This window comes from Denticeps clupeoides, chromosome 14, assembly GCF_900700375.1.
Source record: "Denticeps clupeoides chromosome 14, fDenClu1.1, whole genome shotgun sequence".
NCBI classification, from domain to species: Eukaryota; Metazoa; Chordata; class Actinopteri; order Clupeiformes; family Denticipitidae; genus Denticeps; species Denticeps clupeoides.
In genome coordinates, this window is record NC_041720.1 from 18,861,572 (window position 1) to 18,880,708 (window position 19,137).

Below are 19,137 nucleotides of genomic sequence, written 5' to 3' on the forward strand. Positions count from 1 at the left end.
CATGTTACCACGTCACGTTTGATGTGGTAATTTCACAGTTCGAAGACTCATTCTCGCCCCCTACAGTGCAATTCGGCTAGGTATACATCCGCGCTAAAATATCAAGGTGAAAGTCATCATAGTGTAGCGGTTCTTCTTCTGCGTTGTGTAACTTTTTGATTTCGTTTCTTGAACCACAAATGATGAGCTGACACCCAGAGATTTTCTGTGCAAAGTGTATTCTGTACAAAAAGCAAGGTCGCGTCAGAACATTGCGTCAGAACATTGCGTCACACATCGCGTCTTTCTGCACCTCTCTCTACAATATACAGTTTTAAAAGAACATAAAAAAAATATTCACAAAATAACACACATGCACATACATAAATTAAAATGAAAGAAATAACTTTTGCACACAAACCCCACGCACCTCTCACGACTCACGCCATGTGTCCAAGAGACCTGAACTGGGTCTCAAAAACAAAATAAAAGTCTTTAGGAAATAAGAAACTAAAAGACACAAGAAAGAAGAAATATACTTATAAATCTAGTGTAACCATTTAACTCCGGCACAATAGCTTGCGTAGTATAGACCCAGCTCCCAACCCAACTTTGTGAATAGATTAACGGCGATATTTTTTTTATCGCCCGATAAGAGTCTCACGTTAACGCAGCACGTTAACGCCGATAACGTATACACACACACACACACACACACACACACACACAGAAAGAGGTTGAAACATACATTATAGTGATTATAGTAGGGGGCTTAATACACAGCCCTGTGGGAAGCTGGTGCCTTTTGTCTAGCCTATCAGACCTAACAGAACCTAAGAAAATCCATGATCCAGGAGGAGAGGTGGGATGGAACAGCTTCCTGATAAGTATGTCCGGGATAATTTTATTAAAGGCAGAGTTGTAGTCAACAAACGGCATCCGGACATAAGTACCGCTATGTTCAAGGTATCTTAAGGCTGAGTGGAGAGCAATGGTAACAACATCCTCTGTTGACCTGTTTTCCCTGTGGGCAAATTGATGGGGTCAAGGGTGGGAGAGAGGCTGGACTTGATGTGCGTCAGTATCAGTCTCTCAAAGCACTTTGTTACAATGAGGGTGAAGGCAATATGTCTATAATAATTTAAGATGATTATGGTGGGCTTATAAACCTGCTTCTCCAACCAGTAAGTCAGAGAAAGCCCTCTGGAATGGAAGGGCAAAACATTGTCTAAGATCCATAACAAATCCAGTTGCCATTGAAATAACCTTTTTTGAGATAACCATGACCTGGAACACTGAGAACCTTCACAGCAAAAATGTCTTGGTACTTTAAAAAAAATGCCTTCACCTGGGTCACAGTTTAGACAACATTAAACAACTGTAATGTTATGTGTCTGTGTGAGAATCACCACTTTATTACTTTATGAGGTAACTGTCGCCACTATCAGCTGCTCAGTCATTGATTGGCTTTAGTCAGTTTGACTCGGCACTCAATGACCTCAGTCCTAAAGAGATTGCTCGCCCACCGGCTATACTGTGAGCTGGAAAAATGTGCCTTCCACCAGTGCTCCACCACGTTCCTGGGCTTTACCATCTCGCCCAAGGGTGTGGCCATGGAACCCAAGACGCAGTAGCATCATGGCCCCTACCCACAACACTGAAACAACTGCAACTTGGGTTTGCGAATTTCTATAGTTGCTTGAGTTGTGGCTACTGTACAGTCACAGCCCCACTCACTGCTCTCACCAAACCCTTAACATGTCACATGACACCAGATGTCATCCATGCTTTCAAGTCCCTGTGCCGTCGTTTCACCACCGCTTCTGTCCTCCAACATCCAGACCTTTCACTTCCTTCTGTTGTGGAAGTGGACGCCTCTCCCTCTGAACCTGAATCCAATCCTAAAGAAACCCACTGCTGATCCAACAGACATCAACAACTACAGACCAATTTCCCTCCTCTCATTTCTATCCAAAATCCTTGAGCGCTGTGTCTACAATCAGCTATTACTTCACCTGTCACAGAACAACCTCCTGGATCCTAACCAGTCTGGCTTCAGAACAGCTCAATCTACTGAGACGACCCTTCTGGCTGTTACCGAGCAGCTACATGTGGCCAGATTGGCAAAACTGTCATCTATACTTATTCTCTTTGACCTCTCTGCAGCATTTAACACCGTTAACCACAAGACTCTCTTGTCAATCCTGAAGAAGCTGTGGACAACTCACAACTCTCTACAACAGCCCGCAACCTTGGCGTAACAATAGACAACCAACTCTCCTTCTCGACTCACATCAGCAACCTTTCCCACTCATGTAGGTTCCTTCTCTACAATATCAGACGCATCCACCCTTATCTGTCAACCCAGGCCACCCAACTACTGGTTCAGTCCTTAGTAATCTCAAGACTGGACTACTGCAACTCCCTTCTAGCTGGTCTACCACTATGCACCATCCAATCTCTACAACTCATACAAAACGCAGCAGCACAACTGATCTTCAACCTTCCCAAATTCTCCCCCACCACCCCTCTGCTACGTTCCCTCCACTGGCTGCCAGTAGCTCCACGCATCAGATTCAAAATACTGATGCTGGCCTACGAAGCCAAACATGGAGTGGCCCCATCCTACCTCACAGCCCTTATTACACCTCGCACTGCGCCTCGTATTCTCCAAGCCTCCAGTACTGCCCGTCTGGTTCCTCCATCGCTAAAGGTAAAAGGAAAACATTAATCTAGACTCTTCTCCATCTTGGCCCCTCAGTGGTGGAATGAACTTCCCCTCAAGGTCAGAACAGCTCAGTCACTGAGTATTTTCAAATGACAGCTCAAGACCTTCCTCTTTAAAGAATATTTAGATTAACTTGTAACTTTCTTATTGTCGAACTTGTGTACAGAATCTACAACAGAGTGAATAAATAGATTGTATTCATAGTTGGGGGTCCTAGTGAACCAGAATTGATCTCTTCATCGATGGTGACTTGAAAGCGTGTTGTAAGTCGCTCTGGATAAGGGTGTCTGCCAAATGCCGTAAATGTAAATGTAAAAATGTACATCCCCAACACATGCAAGTCAGATGTCCTTCACTGGGGTCACTCCTCTGTCCTCTCTGGCCATCCAGGATGCCAACGGACCATCTCGTCCATTTGTCGGGCGTTCTGGTTACCATCGTTACGAAGACCAACCAGGCCAGGTGGAGAGAACCAACCAACAGCTGGGATGATAACTGCGGTGCTTTGCTTCGGACCGTCAGCGTACCTGGCCAGGTTCCCTCCTGTGGCCGGAGCTGGCCCATAACCTGCAGGTTTCCTCTGCCACAGGACACAGCTCTTTTGAGTTCTACTACGGATTCCAACCGGCCAGGTGCCCGCAGGTGGGATCCCATCAGCCAATCAGATGATCCGTGGCTGCCGAAACACCTGGAGAACAGTGAGAGAGTGTGGCTGTCCACTCAAGATCTTGTCCGGGCCGAGTCCCTTACGCAAATGTCAGCATCAGTGGGGTGTTGCGGCTCACGCCAACACTCATTCGCAGAATAAACCGGAGGAAACTTACCTGCCTCTTTGCGTCCAATCGCACTGGGGGTTCATTGTTTCTTCCAATACGCGCTCACTTCTGGTCCCGCACTGGTACCATGACAGCAATATGAATCTGGTTTGATGACCTGTAGTAAAACCTGTAAGCAGTACAGACATCAAATCAGTTTAGACTGGCTTGAGCCGGTGTCTGGATAGGGAGTTCTCTGATGTTCAGGTCATTGACTGAGCCCAGAAGGCAATTTTCAATCTCGGATTCACTCTTAAAACACCAGGCATCATACTGCCAAAATGCTACAGTGACATCATCATAGAGAACATAGGCTTGCGACTTATGTAACTGACGTGTCTCTATGGTGAAGAGGGAGTGGACTCCCTGGTTATGACCTGCTTTCATTTTTCATCCACTCTTATCATATGTTTTTGAAGGTTGGTCATTACTTTGTATCTTTATGATGTATAATGGCACATTGAAGAGGCTTTCTTGGTACATGTTAAATGAGTAATTATTTATAGTATTGAAGGAAGTTATCGTTTGATGTACATGAAAGTAATAAATGGAGCCTCAAGGAGGGTTATCCATGGGGCAGGTCTTAATTGCCAGGGAATCAGAGACACAAGGAGCATGTCAGTCTCACCATGCAGGTGAGTCAGCGGCTCAGCGGTCAGCGGCTCAGAGCAACTGGGTGTTTTCTGGGTGGAAATGACTGGTAGTAAATCTTGCTGTTGAAAGCTGAGATCCAGGCAGTTTCAGGGAGTCCGGAGACATGACAATAAAAATATATGCAGTGACATATGCATTAAACCATACACTGTAATATGTAGTATGAACAACTTATCAAACCGTCTGTCTGTCTGTCTCTCTATCTCTCTATCTGCCCTGAAGCATCCGCAGGGGTGTTGAGGGCCATGACAACAAACACCCCCTTGGCAGCACTATTAGTGTCCTATATTGCAAGAGGCAGACATAAATAACAAGTCAACTTCTAAATTAGGTTATTATTTCTAAAATATTTTATATATTTGTTTCTATCCAGATATCTGAAATCAAGGAAATTCTACTGTAGTCATTAGGCTACCAGGACAATTTTAATGTCCTGATTATTACTGATTCACATAGGGTGCCATTATCTGTTGCAGATGTTAAACTGTTTTTTAAAGTTCTTATATTCGTTTTGAAAGTGCTGTTCTGTGTGCTACAGTTCCGTCATGGCTGACAGTGAAGCATCACTTAAGAGATCTATTTTCACACCCAGTCATTTCTAGATGTTTAAAAGAGAGTAGGAGAGGGACAAGAATTACACAAAAAGTACTCCTCTCTCACAATCTGTCGTACATACATTCCTTACATAACAAGAGTTTTACATAACCTGCCACATTCCCACTCAAGAATGTGTATGTGAAGTGTGTCCAGTATTTCACTTCTCTTAATGGAACCCTTTCTTCCCGTCAGACTTTTGTTTCTCTTGCTCCCTTTCAGCGGAGCTCAAGGGATGGCCATATGGAGCAGAAGGGCCAGCCCCATGACAGGGTTGCTTTGAGTTTGCAGCGGGTACATCACAGTGGGTATTACATCCTGGTAGCGGGAGGCTGAGAACTGCCATAGTCTGATCCAAGAAAGAGCGTTTTTTTTTTGCTCAAGTGTAATAACAAGGGGAGTTTTTTTTCTCTTAGTCTTTTCATGTCTGCAAACATTAATTACAGCCTTAGGAAGCCAGTTTTCCAATTACACACATGCACTTATGTGAGCTATAGAGTGTTTTCTGGTAAAATGTGTGAATGTATGATGCATTCTCTGCAGCAGCAACAAAAAAACATGTGAATAGGTGTGTAGGATGCCATGACTTGACAATTATTTAGGCAGCTCAAAAACCCAACTTGAGGCTTCCAGGTCATGACTGGGGAAAAGATGATGTGTGGTTACCCTATCGAGAGTACATGTATGTAGTAGGGTTACAATGGTACTTGTATCCCATGGACGGTCCATATCTCGTTTTTATGGTCATGGTTTTGTTTAGTTTTCGTTCCATGTTTTGTATGTAAAGAGAACAATGTGTGGGTTATTTTATTGTGTTTTGTTTGAAGTGCCATGGTAGGTCTACTGTCATTTTCCTGCAGTTTATAACAGATGTGAAATTATGTGGTGGGTGGAGCTATCAGCCTGCACTTGTGTGATTTACTTTAGTTATACACCATCATGGGAGCTCCTGTATTTTTACTTTTTTTTTTACAGAACAGTAAACAGTAATTCTATATTGTTTCATGTCTGAATATAGATTAATTCAACTGAGCAAAATGCCAAAAAAGGAATCAGTAGTGATTAGCCCCAATGTTCTAGTTGATCCAAAAACAGTTTAGTATGTGAGTGTTAATATAGTTCAATAACTGTGTGTGCGTGTACCGCATTGTGGAGAGTATTATCAATATGAGGATTGATCAATATTGATAAGCAGTATTGGATAAAATCCTTAAAATGCCCTTTCCTAATGGCAGACAGCACACTGCACTGTTAAAGAAAGAACTTATTTCTTCCAAAAAGCTGCAGATTTTGTTCTCATTTATATCCTTCAGTGTAATTAATCAGTGATTTGTTCACTAAAATTAATGATGCAATTTTTAGAAAATATTTTTTTCGCTGTGTGTGTAATGAAGTCATTGTCATTGTGATACACAGCACACAATAGTGCTCACAATGAAATGTGTCCTCTACTTTTAACCCAATGGGCAGTATGTGGGGACCAGCAACCTTCTCATTATGGGTCCGTTTCCTTACCCGCTAGGCCGACCACAGCCCTAGTCTTGGACTGTGGGAAATATGAGAGTCAAAGCCACTCCTTATTAAGCCAAATAATATAAGATAATTTTAAGAACATTGGTTTTCCTGCTGCTCATTTCACACACACATGTTTGTTAGAGACAAAGCATTCAGAATTGACCCTCTCAAAAGGCCAATAATACACTCTCCTATGTACCAAATGTGAGCTGCCCAGCCTGACTGCTGTATGTCTGGAGAGGCTAATCATGTTAGCCCACCCTCCTCCTTCATCCTGACACCACACCACCCACCCCTGTCTTTCTAAAGATGAATGAAGAGCAGGCCATTGTTATTGCGGCTGTACCTCTTCTCAGGCAGATGGGCTACAAAGCCGAAGTCCGCATTGCAGCCTGCTGCTGGATACCAGATGCCTGGGGTTTATGTTTATGTTTGTGAACATCTCTCTCTTTTTCTCTCACACACACTCACACATTAGTGCACAAATGTAACTGTTGTTTTTCTTTTTTTTGCGATACTTAAAAATTCTCCATTAATAGTTTACACTGCAAGAACTGCAAGAATCCCATGAATGCCAGGCCATATTATGTACATTATATATGCATCATGAGCTCTGTGTCATTTGTTGTTTCTTGACTGAATCATACAGCAATGTATACAGGGAAGTTCACATAACTGTAATAGATGGTTTCTGACTTTTGTAAAGAACTTTCTGATATAGGAAGGATGGTTTGCATCTGTAAAAGAAGAGCTGCTAGGTTCTGCTCCAACTGGTCTGCTAACTCATCAATCTCTGCACTGCTTGAACCCACAAAGTAAATCTGTGGTATCATTTAAAGGAATATTTTCTTCTAGGACCATTTGATTAGTTACATTACCAGAATCTGTTTCTATTTTGAACACCCTCCAACTGTCTGATCTGTGCTGTTTACATCTATGTGGATAGAATATGAAGTACATGTTTGAAAGAAAATCACATGCCTGGTATAGATACTGATTAACTTTTAAATGTGGATTGCGTAGGTGAGTGACAAAGACTTTTTGTGCAGGGTGCTGACTGATAATGAAATATCTATTTTACACAGTTGTGCTTGGGATTCTTGGTGCATCTTAGATAAGTGGACCTAAAAAGTCTCTATCATGAAAATTTCACTTCACGAGTTCCCCTAGCCCGTCTATGGTCCTGTAGTGGTGAGAGGTGTAAAGAGTGCTTTTGTCATTCTGCTTTGCCATTCAGAGAGCAGCAGCTCAGATGGTCTGATATGTAATTTGTCCCCTTATGTCATCAGAAGGGCAAAGGTTACCTCCCGTTTCTCATGCTTTGCCTGCCCAGAGAATTTCCGATCCCTCCCCTAAAACATTATCTCCATCGACCGTCATGGCTTCCAAACGTGCAAAGCATTATAGTTGCTCGGTGGTTGTAAAAAGGAGCACAAATGTTCACAAATGTGAGACTGAAAAACCTGTGGGTTAATTAATTTGTTTCTGAAAAGATGCAGACACGTTGTGCCAAACATGATTGATGACGTGATTTCCACAAATGCTCACTTCTATAGGACGCTCTACCTCCTCGTCCTACCTCTCTCCTCCTCATTAGCATTTAAAGGAACACACACTGAAACTGGGGAAATCTCATTGTGGGACTAAAAGTGGCTGTAATCCTGCACCACGGCTGAATTTCAGATAGAGACTTCAGATACAGTATTAGGAATCCACCAAGACTTATGTGAAAACAAAAAGAATTTTCATGTCAGGCAACTTTTAAATACATTAAAGGAGTTAAATGTGCAGTCACATTCTTTGTGTAGGAAAGGAAAATAGTACAGACCTACTGTATCTCCCATGTTCGAAACTGTAATGGTTTAAGATGTTACCCATTTATCAGACATTAAACTCAGAGTACTTTCACTTCCACTGAATTTTCGCAATAACCTGTTAATGCTGACAGCAAGCTCAGGCAGAACACATATTACGCATGCTTTTTAACCCAACTAGTCTAAATCAGTGTTTACACACTCCATTCCATTTAATCTGCCACAAATCTTGAACTCCACACAATTCCACTTTGTATATGACAATGTGGTTAGTGCAGCACGTTGGTAACACAAAGGTTATTCAATCATGAACAAGCTTGGGGGCCGTGGTTGTGATGTCCACAATTTCAGAAACAATTAACATGTGAAACATGCAAATGTAAATCATCATACAATTATTCTGTTTGGTTAGTAAATTAGTTAATCACACGTATATATTTTTATATCTGGGATTTCTTGCTATATAAGGATGTGCTGTCACATTGATTAATTCTGGTGAATTCATGAGGTTTCTTCAATTAAAGATAATTGGGTTTAAATAATCCAAAATAAAAAAGTATGTTGTGTTTAATGCTGTACACAGGTATACAAATGTCACACATTATCTGTAATCAAACAGTGTGTATTGAAAACAAAGGATATGTGTACCTTTATAATTATCCATCATTTATTTTCTCTTTTTGCAGTTCTTCCCATATGGTGATGCATCAAAGTTTGCTCAGCATGCCTTCAGAACCTTTGACAAAAATGGTGATGGCACCATAGATTTCAGGGAGTTCATCTGTGCCTTGTCCATCACATCAAGAGGCAGCTTTGAGCAGAAGCTCAACTGGGCCTTCAACATGTATGACCTGGATGGTGACGGCAAGATCACTCGTGTGGAAATGCTTGAAATCATTGAGGTATTTTATAACAAACCTATTTTTGAGAATTATTTATGACTATTATTACACAAAATTGTTTGACTGTGATTTCAGTTTGTGGACAGCAACATTTTTTTAGGGCAAACTAAATGTTTTCCATACTGCCACTGACCACTGATGGCAGACCACCCAGTCGTATCTATATCACAACATTATGTACAGTAACACAGCTTAAATCAAATCTGAAATGGGTGAAAGTTATTATTTACCATCACAGCACAAAATGCAATCAGTAATTTTAACCCATGAGTGGGCTGCCATACCTTGCTGGCTGGTGTATTCAAAGCTACACCCGTCCAGTAACGAGTCTGCCTCCTTAACAGCTAGACTACCACTGCCCCAAACATAGCTTTATTTAGATTTATTGTAAAGTAATGTAACCTTAATTCTTTAGGATCACTATAGTGATGCTTGCTTCACTGTTTCGTTTTGGGCCGCACATCATCAGCTGTCAGCATTTCAGTTAATTCAAAGTGGAATTAGGGAACCATGAGATTCATGAATGAAAAGAACTGATGACATGCTAATTCTATGATTAATATAGAAGTTAGTGGTACTCTATACAGTTCTGTCATGGGCGACAATTACATATTTGAATGTGCTCTTTTGAATGTGTTTTTAAGGCCATTTACAAAATGGTGGGTACCGTGATCATGATGAAGATGAACGAGGACGGCCTGACACCTGAGCAGAGGGTGGACAAGATCTTCAGCAAGATGGATAAAAATAATGATGACCAGATCTCACTTGAGGAGTTCAAAGAGGCGGCCAAGAGCGACCCATCCATTGTATTACTGCTGCAGTGTGACCTGCAGAAATGAGCAGCGGCGCCACCCCCTCCTTATAAAGCGTTGCGGACTGCACAGAAAATTAATGTTCCATTCAGTTTGCAGCTATTTCACACTGAAAAAATAACAGTAATGCTTGGACTACCTTCAGTGGATCTGCTTCTTGTGTTTGAAACACTTGTGTGCATGAGAATGTTATTTGCTAAAACATTTTACACACAGACACATATTATTCCAATATGCCCACACACAACAACCATACACAAATCTCTATCTTCTCTCTCTCTATGTCTCTCTTCTTCTCTCTTTTCTATATATATATATATATATATATATATATATATATATATATATATATATGTACACACACACACACACACACACTCTTCTATAAATATATAAATATATATATATAAATAGATTATATTATTCCGTAAACTGCCAAAATGTGAACAGTGTGCAAAGTAATGTCCATACACTCCCATTCCACTTGAGCTTGCGCATCAGTGATGTGCTATGATGAATTAAGCTACTTAAGCATACTAGCTATGTGTTTCATATGCTGAGCAATGTCAATTTAAACCAAAACTCCTATGGTAATGTAACTGTATCCAACAAAAGCATTTATCCACAGTTAAATCACATTAGATCTGGATAGATCCAACAAACTTTACCTTCCAACTGTGCTTGTACTGTTGGTAACTATAAATGTAGTTTATTTGCATGTCATTAGGTTTTGCCTTACAACAAATTACTGTGCTCATGTTTGCATCCTTACAAGGTTAATACAGACTAAAAAGGAAGACTAAAGGAAATCAACGGAGGTCTCAATACATAAAGCAAAATTTAGAAAATATAGAAAAACAATATTTAAAAAAATAATGTAATGTTATATGGGATGTATGTTTGTGCTTTCTTGACATATTTTTGTTAAACTTTAGTATCTGTGAGAGCATGTTTTTCTTGTATATGCTACTCTGTATGTTGCTAATATTACTGTCCACCCAACCCAACTCTGTCATTACAAGGGCAAACAAGGCATTGGAAAATTGCAAAAAATAAAACATACGTTATTTTTTCTGAAGAACTAGAAAGAAACCAGTTTTATGTTATGTTTTTGTGCCTTGTAACAAGGGTTTATTGTGAGCATTCTAATCCATTTTAAGTTACTCTTCACCTGTTCAGAAATCCACTGGCCACTTTTGTTTTACATCTTGCATATCAATATGGAGCAATTAATAGAGGAGCTTAGCAGTAATGGCAAAATAGCACAACACCATTGCACAGCTCTTTTATTCCTTTCATCTTGCAGTAAGGATTTGGATTTAACAAATGCACCAAAAGAGTGGCACAATTACCATATGACAAAAAAAAGCTTTGAATTGTTATAACTATGTCCCAGTATTTAACATTGTCTTTTTTTGTATGACTTTTTATTTTACCTCTCCCTAATCTTATGAAACAGAAGCTGTATATATATGCTCACTTTTCTTATCCTTCTGTGCTGTTCATAAGATAGAGGTGACATGATAATAAGGATAATAATGCAAGGGAATAGTCCAGCCGAAACCTTTTTATTGTTCTTGCAGTTGGAAAATACACTTTTTGATTTATGCTCTCTCTGCCAAATACACACCATTAATTACTTTGTTTCAGAATAAATCTATCATCCTAAAATATTTAGGTGCTTGTGGTTTGTATTATGAACTTTCAATGATCACCTTTGCCCAGATATGTTTGTACTGTTGTCTATTATCATCAGATACAAAATTAAAGCAATGGCAACGTTGAAAATATAAAGTATTATTTTGTATATGTAGCATGTATTGTTCCCCCAATGATATGGCTGCACTACTCCTTGTTTTGTCGTTTAAACTAATAAAACAAAAATCATGGCCTGTTTTCTGAAGGTGTGAAATTGATTGAACATGTTTACCATGGCTCTTTCATAAGAGAAGCAAAAAGTTATTAAAGAATCATAATCAGTATGTTTTTGTATGTAACAAACCCAATTAATCTATATTATAGTGCATAGAATATAAAAAGTAATTGTGTTTGGTGAACATTGTGCAAGCAGGATATATGCACATTCAGCCGTTGCAGTGCTGTATTTGTCCACCAGATGACAGAGAAGTAAAACAATTGAACAGAATTGAACTAAATATATACAGTCCCTGACAAAGTCTTGTCGCTTGTGTACAAGTGCCTCTGAAATATATTTCTAATCAAGATTTTTTTTTACAAGAAATGGCTCATTTTATTCCCAACAGCTTTTGATAAAAATTCAATTGAAAAACCGTGTGGTATTTGCCAAGTCTTGCAGCCTGCTAAAAGGATGGACGCTGGAAAAGTGGCAGAAGGTGGATTTTTCAGATGAATCTTCTGTTGAATTACACCACAGTCGCCACAAATATTGCAGGATCTGAGATTCACCCAGAAAACAGTTGAAAAATCATGGTCTGGGGTTACCAGGATTTATCTGCTGGTCTCTTCACTGGAGTCTGCCAGTAGTCTGTGCGCTTGATTCCATGTCGCGAAGAGAACAAACAGAACCATGACTGCTGAGCTCTATGCATGAGAAGGATCTGCTCCCAGCTTTGGGTACCTGTTGATCACAGGGGGCGTTTCAGGTCGAAAATAACAAAGTGTTCACTCAGGTGCTGTGTGTGAAACCATTTAGAGCTTTTAGGTCCAAAGTAGGATTGTAGGATTGTACAGTGATTGTAAGACTGGGGTGATGTGGTCAAATTTCCTAGTTCTAGTTAGAACTCTGAATGTAGCATTCTGAACTAGCTGGAGTTTACTCATGCACCTACTAGAGCATCCAGACAGTAATGCGTTGCAGTAATATAACTGTAATAAAGGCATGGACCAACTTTTCTGCATTGTGCATTGAGATGATGTTTCTTATTTTTTGCAATATTTTTAAGGTCCTAGTGATATTGTCTACACGCAAATTGAATGAGGGACCTGCATCAATGAGGGCACCTAGATCCTTTACTTCAGTACTTGGTAAAATTGAATGGCTATCCAGAGTTAGGATGTAGTCAGCCCCAGTAGTCTTATTGAGACCCAAGTACAAGAGCTTCCGTCTTATCAGGGTTTAACAGAAGAAAGTTGGTGAGCATCCACTGTCTAATGTCCTTCAGGCAATTTATTCTGTTCAGCTGCTGCCTCTCATCTGAAATTGCTGATAAATACAACTGTGTGTCATCAGCATAGCAATGAAAGGTAATCCTGTGTTTGCGAATTACGTCACTTAAAGGTAACATGTATAAGGAAAATAGCAACGGACCTAGGACAGAACCTTGTGGAACACCAAACTATTTTACTATGTGAAGACGAATTACCATCTGATGTCCATTGATGTCCACAATCTGATACTGATCAGTCAGATATGATCTGAACCATACAAGGGCAATTCCCTTAATCCCAACAACATTCTCTAAGATGGCAAGGAGAATAGCGTGATCAATAGTGTCAAGCACTTAGTTTAAGCAAGACAAGCAGCAAGATGCGTCCCTGATCATAGGCCAACAGCAGGTCATTAACCACCTTAACCAGCGCTGTCTCCGTGCTATGATGTGGTCTAAATCTCGATTGATATACTTCATGAATGTTGTTGATGTCTAGGTATGTGCTCAGCTGCTGGGCAACGACTTTTTCACACACAACTTTTTTTTTTTGGATATAAACGGCAGGTTTTTGGTCTGCTTTTTCTTAACCTCTACACTAGGAATCACCATTGTTCCAGGTATCTTTGTCAACCAAAAGATTTTTTACAAAATATAAAAATATTTTTTATGTTACCTATATCCTGACTACTCCTGACCTGACCATTTCCTAGTACTTTAAAAAGGCATAATTTAAAAGGGGATAATGTAATGGCAATAATTTAATGCGTTCATTTTTTTTAAATATATAACAACTTGTTTCTAGGTGTAACAATCGTATTTGTTTTCTTATTTGGTGTAAAATTGTGTATGCGATCCAGTGGTGTTCCGGAAATGCGTCATCTTGATGCGCCATTTTGTTTCGTGTCTCACGCGTTAGTGAGAAGATCTTCAAACATTCTCTGCTGACGATTTAAAAGAAGATTTCATAATGGCAATGCAAGCGGCGAAACGCGCGAATGTAAGTTCTTATTAGAGGTTAACTCCAAAAAAAAATCGGAGAGTATCGTTTGTGAGTTTGTTTACTTCTTTTTGAAGAAAGAAGAATTAGCGAGCTAATATGTACTAGCGAGCTAAGTAGATGTTACACAGCGTACTTCATTTTGTTCACCCTGACAGTAGTCTTAACATTGTGGGTACATTTTTGTACATTTAGTGTATTTTATATACTAATATATGTAATATTTATACTCGTTGACCAGGGATTCACACGAGAATTTGATTGCTAATCGCAGCTGGACCAAACAGGAAATGGCTATGCGTATTTCAAAAGTGTATCGGTCTTTTAAAGCAGGGTTACCTATGTGTCCGTGTAGACGAATAAGCCATCAGTGAGTTCCTGATTACTGTATTTCTTTTTTAGATTCGACTACCGCCAGAAGTCAACAGAATCTTGTACATTCGTAATCTTCCGTACAAAATCACTGCAGAAGAAATGTATGACATCTTTGGGAAGTATGGACCCATTCGTCAAATTCGTGTGTAAGTCCTAACCATCATTTTTGCCCTCCTTTAATGATCAAGGCATGCAGTTTGGGATGTTCAGGCCTACACCCTGAAATAAGATTTATAGTTGTATGTGTTGCTTTGCTGCTTATTTTTCAGACAGTTGTCCAGTCTAGTATTTGTTTTTTTTTTGTGAAGTGAGTGTCACTTATGATGCACAGCACATGGTGCACACAGTGAAATTTGTCCTCTGCATTTAATCCATCATCCTGAGTGAGCAGTGGGCAGCCATGACAGGTGCCCAGGGAGCAGTGTGTGGGCACGGTGCTTTGCTCAGTGGCATCTTGGCAGATCAGGATTCGAACTGGCAACCTTCTGATTACGGTGCCGCTTCCTTAACCGCTAGGCCACCACTGCCCCGGGAGGGGGATTTGTGCAGGTTAATTAAGTTAATGCTTGACAGAGCAAGCATGTCCTCTTTGCTTCTTTCATTCTGTGTTTAAGAACTGTAAAGTGATGTAAATCAGAATATCTTTATTGTCATTGTAACAAGTACAACGAAATTAGGTGCAGTCCCTGGGCCAAAGAGGTATCTTAAATACTTAGTAATCTAACAACTGGATTAACTACCTTCTAGCTGGTCTACCTCAATGTACCATCCGACCTCTACAACTAATACATAATGCAGCAGCAGGACTGATCTTCAACCTTCCCAAATTCTCTCACACCGCCCCTCTGCTACGTTCCCTCCACTGGCTCCCAGTATCTGCACGCATCAGATTCAAACTACTGATGCTGGCCTACAAAGCCAAATATGGAGTAGCACCATCCTACCTCACAGCTTTTATAGCACCTTGCACTGCACCTCGTATACTCCGATCATCCAGTACTGCTCACTTGGTCCCTTCGTCTCTGAAGGTAAAAGGAAGATACTCGTCTAGACTCTTCACCGTCTTGGCCCCTCGTGGTGGAATGAACTTCCCCTTGAGGTCGAAATGGTTCAGTCACTGAGCACTTTCAAATGGCAGCTCAAGACCTTCCTTTTTACATAATATTTAGATGAACCTGTCTTATGTATAGAATCTACAACAATAGTGAATAAAAAGATTGTATTCATAGTTGGATTAAATTTCATTAAGTGCCCTGATGGGTGGTAGTAGCCAGGTTAAAATCCCACTTACTAGCATTGTGTAATTTAACCCTAAATTGCTCCAGGGTGGACTGTCCCTGTAACTACTGATTGTCACTCTGGATAAGAGTGTCTGATAAATGCTGTAAATGTAAATGATGGCAACAGGATAGAAGCTGTTGTTTAGTCTGTTTGTCCTGGTTTTAATGCTCCTGTAATTCTTGCCTGATGGCATCATTTGGAACAGGTCATGTTTGAAATGTGAAGAGTCCTTTATGATATTTTGTGCTGTCTTGAGGCAGAGAGAGCTGTGCAGTTCATCCAGAGAGGGTAGAGGACAGCCAATGATTTCCTGGGCAGTCTTCACATTCTTCTGGAGTGATTTCCTCTGCATTGTTGTGCAGCTAGAAAACCACACACAGTGGCAGCAGCAGCACAGGATGCTCTTAATGTAGCAGGGGTAGAAGGACACCAGCAGATTTTAAGAGATGTTATTTTTCTTGAGAACTCTCCAGAAATAGTCTCTGCTGAGCCTTCTTCACCAGCTCTGTTGAGGTCACATAACGGAGGACCTGTCCTGGGTTGTCAACTCAACAGAGCTGGTAGCTGTGTAATATCTAATGGTGGATTAATGTCTGCTGTGTGGTTAATGACCTTTTTTGTTTGAATGTATCTTTCAGTGGGAACACACCAGAGACACGAGGAACAGCATATGTAGTATATGAAGATATCTTTGATGCAAAGAATGCCTGCGACCACTTGTCTGGATTTAATGTCTGCAACAGATACCTTGTGGTCCTGTACTACAATGCCAACAGGGTATGTATTAATCTTGGTGTTTTTTTCTGAGACTTTCAGTCTGATTACTTTGCATGATTGTTCCATTGTAGTCTATTGTAATGTTTTACATTTACATGTCTTAATATTTAAGAAGGGTACTCTAATAATGTGGAACATCATTTAATGTATTTACATGTATTAAAAAAAAAAAAACTAAATGTTTTGCTGACTTTTGATACACCTCTCACAATGTAAACCTTTTACTAATTTAAATGAAATTCAAAGCAAATTATCATAACCCAGACATTCAAAGTTCAGTTTATATATGTTTTATTGAGTGCATCAGGTTTAATTTAAATATGCATACAATGCACCACATTTGAACTCTTAGTACTGGCCATCATATTAGAGCAGTTTCGCCCGGTCATCACACCATCTTGGTCATTTTAGTTTCATATATTAATACTTCATGAACAAGTGTTGCATAGGTTTGACACCCATTATACATATTTACTGCAATAGTTTTGTCTGAATGCTTATAGAGTTCACAGAATTTTGTGGAAGTAACAAGTGAGATTAGTCTTCACCGTGCATCACATGGCAAGTTTTCAAACTGTTTGTATGGCTTTTGTCCCAACAGTTGAACTGCCCAGTAGTAAAGCATGACGAGTACTACATACATGTCACACTTGTTCATAGTTCTGACCACTAGTTATGGGGATAACGTAAGGTAGAGTTTTTTTTTTAGTAATTACTCTGTAAGAAACAATGGTGAGACAGGTGTCACAATTATTTCTATCATCCAAATGGGTTTGTGACTGCCAGAGATTTTGGACTGGGGAGAGTTTTATTGGCTTCCTGAATAAGTCTTTGTTCAACAGAATTCATTGTAGGTCCAGTAGCAGTAGGTCCAGTTCAGGGACACTGTATTTTTTTTTCTCCCTTAATTATGCATACCGCTTAATTAGAGTGATTTGGCTGAATGTGTAATAAACATATTTTCTTCTACTTTAGGCCTTCCAGAAAATGGACACAAAGAAGAAAGAAGAGCAATTAAAACTTCTGAAAGAAAAATATGGAATAAACACAGATCCTCCAAAATAATCAGCACATGTACAGATTTCCCATTAAATGAATACTCAGATTTGGCAAGGTATAGGAGTTGAGCATTTGTTGTACATAGTGGGGGGTGGGGTTTCATTAAACCACATTTCTTAGTTAGCTGGATTATATTAAGACTGAAGTCATGGTTGACCAAAAGGACAACTCCCTGCCTAAACTCATATTGAAATGCCATGACATCTGCCTTAAATTAACTCAGCTATGTGAGATGTATAATATCATGCTCTTTGAATGATCACATTACTGGATGGTGATGTTTTTTTTTTTAAGCATTTGAAAGGTTTTGTTATGTAATCTCCTTTAAAATAAACTTCAGTCCTTTGTATATTGCTGCTGTCCATTGAAACCTTATTTTCTTGTCTACAAGCACAATGAAACTATTGGTATTTTATGACAGTCTTTTAATTAAAACATGTATGCAGTTGAAGTAAATTTTGTAATGGTGACTCAAGTCTCACTCATTTTCTATCATGTGGCTGCTAGAGCCCATCCTGGGAAGACTTCCATACTCCATTCGTTAGCTGGCAAATAACCTTCTGGCAACCTGAACAGAGAATGGAGAAACTGTCCTGAAGATATGTAAAAAAAAAAAAAAAAAAAACTAAGGAAACTTACCTTTTTTTCTGTCTGAAGCATAACATATGTGTATTATGTTTTTATTATGTTTTATTAACTTCTATTGATGGGCAGATTTTTTTTTTCCTCACACAAGTGAATGTGATTTTTTATTTTTTTTTAAATGATAGTAAAGTTTTTTCATGGTGAAATGACCCTGTGAAGGAAGCTCAGGAGCACCATCTTGTCAAAATCATTTGTTGCTTCCATTGCAATCCCTGCCCAATATGTACATGTGTAGATTATGGTTTTCAGGATAGAGCACTGCCTGACCTATATCACAATTAAAAATTACATATATTTTGAAAAATGGTTTGATTAGTTTCAGAGGAGTGTTTCACCAGTGGGTGTTTCAACTAGTTAAGATACTGGAGTATCAGCCGGCTTCAACGCTTCCATTTCTTCTTTCTATTTTCCTCCTTTTTTTGGTCAAAAATACAATGTGAAATGAAATTTTTTTTTTTATTGTGAAACAATGAAGCACAGCACATGGTGACACAGTGAAATGTGTCCTCTGCATTGAACCATCTCTCATAGTGAGCAATAGGCATCCCATATCACAATATTCTGTTGAGTGGTTCACTTCATTTGCCTAGAAATTGGCATTGGGTCTCACTCACTCACAGTTTCCAGACCCATTTTTTCTCAGAAAGGTTGCTGCTGCTGGAACCCTCCTGGGACATAGGGTGCAGAGCAGGGAGTGGTAGTAGCCTAGTGGGTAACACACTCGCCTATGAACCAGAAGACCCAGGTTCAAATCCAAATCCCTGAGCTACCTGGTTGATGCCAGGTTGCTCTGGATAAGGGCGTCTGATAAATAATGTAAATGTAATGTAAATGATTCACCCATGTCGGCCAAATGTTTTTGCCAAAGGCTCCCCCTAAACCTTCAAATTAATACTGAACTGCTACGACAGCCCATTTGCTGAACTTGAATTTTTTTGTGTTAAAATTGTCAGACCAACGACAAGTGTTAAAGTGAAAGTGATACACAGCAAGCATAGGACACTTTTCTTTAACATGAGGGTCATAGAGGGACTGACAGAATTAACTAAAAATCCT

At 39.7% G+C, this 19,137-nt stretch overlaps 2 protein-coding genes across 4 annotated transcripts in view; both read left to right on the forward strand.

Annotated features, from left to right (window-relative positions):
- The window catches only part of vsnl1a (visinin-like 1a), a 31,766-nt gene extending 20,058 nt beyond the window's left edge, over positions 1-11,708 (forward strand). For all 3 annotated transcript variants that reach the window (XM_029002332.1, XM_029002333.1, XM_029002331.1), the window contains 2 exons: positions 8,786-9,001; positions 9,646-11,708. In XM_029002332.1, coding sequence (XP_028858165.1) covers positions 8,786-9,001; positions 9,646-9,843 — 414 coding nt within the window. In that variant the 3' untranslated portion in view covers positions 9,844-11,708. The remainder of the gene's footprint in view (positions 1-8,785; positions 9,002-9,645) is intronic.
- A 2,111-nt stretch (positions 11,709-13,819) lies between these two features.
- Positions 13,820-17,494, forward strand: sf3b6 (splicing factor 3b, subunit 6). The gene is made up of 4 exons (XM_028953233.1): positions 13,820-13,944; positions 14,347-14,465; positions 16,239-16,377; positions 17,353-17,494. Exons 1-4 carry the CDS (start codon positions 13,915-13,917, stop codon positions 17,440-17,442), a joined length of 378 nt encoding a protein of 125 aa, XP_028809066.1. The 5' UTR covers positions 13,820-13,914; the 3' UTR covers positions 17,443-17,494.
- Positions 17,495-19,137: the final 1,643 nt, after the last annotated feature.

Coding starts and splice junctions, on each gene's coding strand:
- sf3b6 (XM_028953233.1), top strand. CDS start 13,915: ATGGCAATGCAAGCGGCGAAACGCGCGAAT. Junction 14,466..16,238: donor CCCATTCGTCAAATTCGTGT/GTAAGTCCTAAC, acceptor TGTATCTTTCAG/TGGGAACACACCAGAGACAC. Junction 16,378..17,352: donor TGTACTACAATGCCAACAGG/GTATGTATTAAT, acceptor CTTCTACTTTAG/GCCTTCCAGAAAATGGACAC.